Raw genomic sequence first — 7,650 nt, forward strand, 5'->3', positions numbered from 1 at the left:
CCTCTGAACATGGAGGTTCCATTCAGTCATCATTGTTGAAGGCAATCAAAATAGACCTGTCCTTCATAGACTTGGCATGTGGCTTTCTGCCACAAGGTGGTGATATGGAGCATGGTTTACCCATACCTGACACTGGTTACAAATCAAAATTTAGAGCACAGCACACACACACAGGTCGCGGCTGCTGCTAACCACATCCTTTGGTCTATTTTTTTCTTTACTTCAAGCTTCCCTTCCCCTCCTCCCCACTTGCTTGCAAAAGGAAAGCAGTCGGCACCAATTCATCTCATTTTCTCAGACTGGATTGTGCAACATAAAAAGTCTTCATACTGATGAGAGCGCAGTCCCTTTTTGCGCCTAACATGGCTGGACGCAGTATGATGCCTCACCCTGTGGCCCTGGCTGTGTTAATCATGGTTGTCGTAAGTAAGTAATGCTTGATTCATCCCTTTACCCCTCTCTTGATACAATGTTTCCTTCAGGGGTCCTCCAGTACTTGAGAGCCTACAGCATATATATTTGGTGTAGTGTGAGCCAGTTTGCTATAGTGGTTAAAGAGCGGCAGGACTGTAATCTGGAGAGCCAGGTTTGATCCCCCGCTCCTCCGCTTGAAGCCAGCTGGGTGACCTTGGGTCAGTCACAGCTTCTTGGAGCTCTCTCAGCCCCACCCACCTCACAGGGTGTTTTGTTGTGGGGATAATAATAACATATTTTGTAAACCGCTCCGAGTGGGCGTTAAGTTGTCCTGAAGGGCAGTATATAAATCGACTGTTATTATTATTATTACTCTCTATTCTGTCTCTGGGCATTTTGCTCACACCAATAACAGCAGCTTTGAGATTCACAGGCTGTTTGAGAACACATGCGGATGGTATAGAATCAAAAGCGGAAAAGGGAAAGAGTAATCTCCAGTATGCTTCAACAAAATTTTATATTTATATTATTGGCTAAGAGTCTAAATAAATATATAAAGCTCCTTTAGTCTCATGGATGACCGGATGTAACAGAGGTCAGTATTGCTCAGTATTGTCTTCTCTGAGAGGCAGATACTGTTAAGGGTCTTAGACAGAAAAAGGTCTTTCCCAGCACTGGAGACTCCGTATTGGCTATGCCAGGTATCGAACCTTGGACTTTCTGTATGTTTTACTGCTGAGTCCCTCATCTCAGGACTTCAGTTCCTCAGACAGCATAGATGAGGGAGTTTCAGTTCATGTGGCTGTTCCATTCCTTCTAAAAGTGAGAGGAGAGTTGTCCTTACCCAAATAAACACTGCAAAAATAAATAAAAATACAGATTTTGCAAGACAACCAGGAGACAAATATACAGGTTCAAATGCCCAAACGTTCAGTCAGTGATCTTGGGCCGCTTGCTCCTGGTTAGCTTAACCTACTTACAGGGTTGCTGTGAAGATAAACCAGAGGAGCAGGAACCATGCGTATCACCGCGAGCTCCACGGAGAAATATAGGATGAAAATGTGATGGATATACAGACAGAATGTTGATCAGCTTCTTTGAAATTACTCATATGAAGCTCACAGCTCCGGAGCATCTCTGGAGTTGCTTGTCTGTTCACTTGCCTGTCCTTCTTCCCAACTGATATCCATCCTTCTACCATTTTCTTTTCTGCAGAAGGGAGTGTTGGACAGTCAGTGAACCAATCTGAAGGCACTGTGACTGTCCCCCAAGGCAACCCGATATTTCTTGAATGTACATATCCACCTTCTCAAGACTACCCATTCTGGTATGTTCAGTACCCCGGACAACCTCTCAAGCTATTTCTGAAAGATTTGGGCAAAGATGGCTCAGAGGAAGGGACTCGCCAGGGTTTTGAAGCCAATCATGATAAAAAACTGAAGACCTACCACATGAGGAAAACCACCAGCCAGCTGAGCGACTCTGCCGTCTACTTCTGTGCCGCAAGTGGCACAGTGAAGCTGGCCAGAAGAGACTCAGAGCAAAAACATGCATGAAGCAGAGTGGAATAGGATATCCACAATGTTTTCAGAGAGACAAGAGCTTACGATAAGTTGTTTATAGTAATAGAGAATTTGCACAAAACAAGTAAACAGAAATCAATGGCATTTCAAAGATTTGCAATTAATACAAAAAAAAGTGATGGGTCAGTCTTAAATTGTAAAATAGCAAAGAGACCAGGAGCATCTTTAAGACTAAGCAACTTTATTGTAGCATAAGCTTTTGAGAGCTACAGCTCTCTTCCTCAAATGCATCTGATGAAGAGAGCTGTGGCTCTTGAAAGCTTATGCTACAATAAAGTTGCTTAGTCTTAAAGGTGCTCCTGGACTCTGGTATTTTGCTACTGCAGACTAACACGGACAACTCCTCTGGATCTTAAGTTGTAGCAGGTCATAAAAATAACTGGAGGCAAATGTCACCAGCTTGGCTCTGCCTGTTATTTTAAAGTATTCTAAGAAAAAACACCCAAGGATTAGAGAGTTATACAGAATTCATAGTTTTCACGGCTTTATCCTTGGAGTCTGCTAAAAGCAGACAAAGCTAAACAATCTCTCTTGTCTCCTTAGAGTGACCTTTCTTCTGACACAATCTCCTTTAGATTACACAAAGAATATGTAAATAGAGGGCAAAAGTACCTGAGTGAAAGTAATGCCCAAGGGTGATTCTAAATTGTAGCTACTTAATTAAAACAGTGAAGCAACAGCATCAACGAGTTCCTCAGACCAAATAAATGATTGAGAATACTTCCCCTACACACCAGATACAAAACGCCCCCCCCAGTTCAGTGCATGAAACATTTAATACAATAGATTTTAAAAATAAGTACTACAAGAGATGATTTTTCTTTTAAAAAAATCCATTCTTCCTGGATCGTCTCGAGCTGCCCAGGGTTGGAGACTGGAAACTGGGCTGGATAACTCTCCAGGCTTGCCCAGTAAAGATTCTGAGATGCTCTCCTTCTCTATCATACCTTGATAATCAGGACACTTGCTTATGGCTATCGGCTATATGTAAAATTGCTTCCCTTCACATTTTGTTGTAGGGTCTCTTGGAAGAGCCCAGCATCAGCTCCAGCCGGAATCTGCTACAGCCTCGGAGGGAACGTCATACAATCTCAGCTGCACGCACTCCTCATTTACAATTGAACATAGTGTGTGGTATCGGCAGTTTCTTGGCCAAGGACCTCAGCACATTGCGAGTGCGTTCTCCGGCAAAACTGCAAGCAGTGCTTACCCAGACAGTACATTGCATTTTCCTATGGACAAGAAGTCCTCCACGCTCGTCCTCCACCGTGTCACCCTGGCAGATGCTGCTGTGTACTTCTGTGCTGTGGTTGACACACAGTGGGTAAGGGAGGGTCTCTTGCTGTGCATTAACCCCATTCAAAGGCTGAGCAGAGGAGGAGCGGAGGCTAAGGGCCAAGCTACACATGACGAAAGACACTTGAACGGCAAGTGGATTGAGTGGAGGGCAAGTGAACAGGGAGAAATACACTTGCCGTTCAAGTGTCATTTGTCACTTGTAGCTTGGCCCTGAGTGATCATTTTTTGGACGAAGACACGGCGTTGAAGGGACTGTCCAAGTTTGTTTCTCATTTGCTGTAAGGCACTTTCTCGCAAGCAGGACCTCCTTGGGGTGTTTCTAAATAAACAAATGAACTTAGATCATTTTGAGAAATCTTTCTGCCTTTTATCTTATTAGGTATCTAGGTTTTTTAAAAAATATATTTTATTTTATCAAAACAAAGAGGGGTACAGAAGAAAAAAAAGGAGGGGAGGGAGTAGTAAGGTCAAGAGAACGATAAAACGATGCGCTGCAAGGGTTATTAAAATACAGAGTACAAAATCATAACCATTATCAATATTTGTCAGTATTGACTTGAAGATTACAACCGTTATTAAATCTGATTAATGTGTATTTTCCATCTCTACTACACAAACAAAGTACATAACTCTTCCTGCTTACTATTTAATAATAAAAATTAAAGCTCAAAAGGGAAAGACTCCTTATTTCATTATTTCTTCGATAGTTCTTATTAGGCACCTAGTTATTGCATGCTGTGTGCATCTTTCTCCACCAGGTGGTGTCATCAGGTCAATTGCTGAGCGGGAGCCAGTTTGGTGTAGTGATTAAGAGCGAGGGACTCTAATCTGGACAGCTGGGTCTGATTCCCCACTCCTCCACTTGAAGCCAGCTGGGTGACTTTGGGTCAGTCACAGCTCTCTCAGAGCTCTCTCAGCCCCACTCACCTCACGGGGTGTTTTGTTGTGGAGATAATAATGGCATACTTTGTAAACCACTCTGAGTGGGCATTAAGTTGTCCTGAAGGGTGGTATATAAATTAAATGTTGTTGTTGTTATTATTATTCAGCAATCCTTCTCTCCCCTTATTACTGCCTTATGTTATGCGGAAAATATTTGCAGAGGGACTGCTGGTGGCATTTGACTCTCCTTCCTTGCCCTGATTTCCTGCTGAAAACTGACACCTCCAAAAATGTTCTATGGGAAATTTAGGAGCACCTTTACATTTCTCCCTCCTAGGAACAACAGGTGATTTTCCATTCTTTTTTTAGCAAGGCGATGTTCTCGATTTGATATTACATGGCCCCTGGCTGTCTCCAAGTCAGACCCTTCAGCGTCTGCATTGGCTCCTTGGCCATAGCTCACCAGCGTCTGAGAAGTTTTTTCACCTCTCCTACTCCCTCATCTTTTAAAAATCTGAAATATTTCTGGAACTGTACCAGGAACTTTCTGCATGCGAACAGATGCTCTGGTCTCTTCCCTGGAACGTACAGCAAGAGATTATTCCCTGAGCTCCTTCTTTGTCAGATAGGGGGGAACTCAGGAAGTGAATAATTACAACAAGCCTATCTGATAGGATATACGGATCTTTTCATCACTCCTAGACAATATTCTAGTGGTACTCTACTTGTTCCGTGCCTTATGGAGAGCCACATTCACAATTGCTGTTAAGCAAAAGAGGCACAGCGACTGTATGCCTTGTGTTACTCCCCACCACACATGTGCAGTAATATAAAATGTCAGTATTAATATTAAAACTGTAATGATAACTCCTTTTTAATGACCAGAGTACCTCTGAGCATGTCGGAATGTCTCTCCACGTCACTGCCGAACCTTAGCCAATGTGTGTATCTGGAGTGAGAGGAACAGCGTCCCTCTCCATTCTTGCTCTCTCCTCAACATAGTTTCAAGTGGGTAGCCATGTTGAAAGGGCAAGATTTGAGTTCAGTAGCTCCTTAAAGACGAACAAGATGTCCAGATTTTGAACTTTTGAGGGACAAGCTACACATGATGAATGACACTTGAACAGCAAGTGGATTGAGTGGAGGGCAAGTGAACAGGGAGAAATACACTTGCCGTTCAAGTGTCATTCGTCATGTGTAGCTTGGCCCTTAGAGTCAAAGTCTGGTATCTGAAAGCTTATAACAGGGAAATCCTGTTAGTCTTTACGGTTCTACGGGGCTCAGATCTTGCTCTCAGCATGAGGCACAGCACGAGGTGACAATGAGATAGCCAAGATGCCCAGAGAAGGCCCAGCCAGCCAAGAGAAAAGGGGAGTAGAACCACGACTATGCCACTGGAGCCACCTTCCTCTTTCCCTGGCTGTCTGCCATGGTGGTTTTCTTCCCTCTTCTCTGTAGCCAGTGTGCTCTTCTTCCAGCGGCTGCTGAGAGTGCAGAGGCTGCAAAGAAGGGAGAGGCGTTGGAAAAGAGGGACCCTTTACTTCCATTCTTGGCTAAAGGTCTGCAGCTCTGGGATGCTCACAGTTGACTCGTCCCCCAGTCCCTCCAGCAGTGGCTGATTCAAAGTGCAATTCCCCTATCAACCTCAAGCCCTACTAAGCAATGGTCTGTCCCATAGGATGGGTGCCCCATTGGGGAATAATGCTCAGAAGAGCCACAGGTAGCATGTCAAAAAGGCCCTTGTGGCCCCCAAGCTACTGAGTGAGTACAACTGCTCTGGTGCCAACATAACACATCAGCTCTTTCCAGTATCAGGTACCCATGCAGGTTCCCAAGAAACATCCACAAGAAGTGTGGGCTGGGGAAACAGAACAGCCAGCCCTACAGGAAATGATTGTCAAGCCGTTCTCCACTAAGTCTCAGAGCTGTTATCTATCTTGATCTGCAGCATAACTGGGTCTCAGTTCCTTTTAAACCAGCCTAGTTCTTGTGGGTTTCTCAGTTGCAGTGAACAAAACTTTACTGTGATAAGAGAGAAGAAAGAAGGAAAGAAAACAAAGAAAGCCACTGATTCCAGCATTTGGATTTTGTAAAGAAGATTCCATTCTACATTGACAAGGATGCCCATCACTTTCATCTTATTAATAGTGATGCTGTCCTCATTAGGTAGGTAGATTCCCCCCCCCCTATTTTCTTCTAATAACATGGCTTCTTAAAACCACTGCAGAACTCCAAAAAAGGTGCCCCAAAGAAAACACATGACTCACCTGGGACCATGCCCCTCCTAGGGTGAGCACTCCCCCCAGGTAAGCAGGTCCGCTGGGATGTTGCCCCCCCCCATCATTTCTCCCCATCTTGGTGCTAGAAAGTGCCATCAAATCAAAGCTAACTTATGGTAACCTCTGCTGGGCTTTTCAAGGCAAGAGACTAACAGAAGTTGTTTGCCATTGCTTGCCTCTGCAACTCTGGTCGTCCTTGGAGGTCTCCCATCCAATTACTAACCACGGATGACCCTGCTTAGCTTTTGAGATGTGACAAGATCCGGCTTGCCTGGGCTATCCATGTCAGGGCTTACCCCATTTTGGCATGTTTTAAATTTAAAAACTTTGCATCCAGCACTTCTCCACCATTTTAAATGTGTGCCCGCTTAGTTGAGAATTGCAATGGTTAATTCTCCAGCAAGCTCATATCACTGCTGTGCTTGGAACTCATGAACTGGGTGTGAGGGCCAAGCTACACATGACGAATGACACTTGAATGGCAAGTGTATTTCTCCCTGTTCACTTGCCCTCCACTCAATCCACTTGCCGTTCAAGTGTCATTTGTCATGTGTAGCTTGGCCCTGAGAGAAGTCTTGTTCCCTGCTTACGGATGCAAAAACAAAAAACCCAAAATAAAAAATCACCCTACAAAGAGAGAGTCTAAGTGGCATTGATGCGCTTTCCCATAGGACAGGATTATTTCGCCATTTATCAGCTGATTCTCGCCCCTACCCCCATCTCCCCACACTATGCAATTTTGAACCATTAACAGTTTAGCTATTAATTTCTGTCTAGTGCACAGTTGCCTCTGTTCAACTGGTCCAAGCCTATAGAGATATTCCTGAGCCAAATGTCCTATCTTTGCTCCAAAGTGACTGAGATAGAGAAAGTCCAGAGATCTTGAGGAGGGGTGTTTGGAAGGGCCTTGGGGATAAGACGGCTTGCAGTTTTAAATACCTGATAATGTTCCATTTACTCTGTGGTGATTTTTCCCATCTTGTTTGGCCTCCTAGGGATCCTATGTAATGCTCAGATCGACCAAGATCCCCTCGTGATCACATCAGAGGGAAGACAACTCAACCTCTCTTGCAGGCACCCTTCTTTGGCAACCGACACAATCTTTTGGTACCGGCAGTTTCCCAACCAAGCTCCTCACTATATATTCTCTGGATACTATTCAGGAGCAAAGAGTGACGTTCCAGAAGGAGTCT

General features: G+C 44.3%; 1 gene segment (V, D, J or C); it reads left to right on the top strand.

Moving 5' to 3' along the window:
* The first annotated feature begins 337 nt into the window (after window positions 1-337).
* Window positions 338-1,970, top strand: LOC129339803 (T cell receptor alpha variable 9-2-like). The segment is given in 2 exon segments: window positions 338-426; window positions 1,630-1,970. Coding segments are annotated over 2 exon segments (405 nt in total).
* The last annotated feature ends 5,680 nt before the right edge of the window (window positions 1,971-7,650 follow it).

Source organism: Eublepharis macularius, chromosome 12 (genome assembly GCF_028583425.1).
Source record: "Eublepharis macularius isolate TG4126 chromosome 12, MPM_Emac_v1.0, whole genome shotgun sequence".
NCBI lineage: Eukaryota > Metazoa > Chordata > Lepidosauria > Squamata > Eublepharidae > Eublepharis > Eublepharis macularius.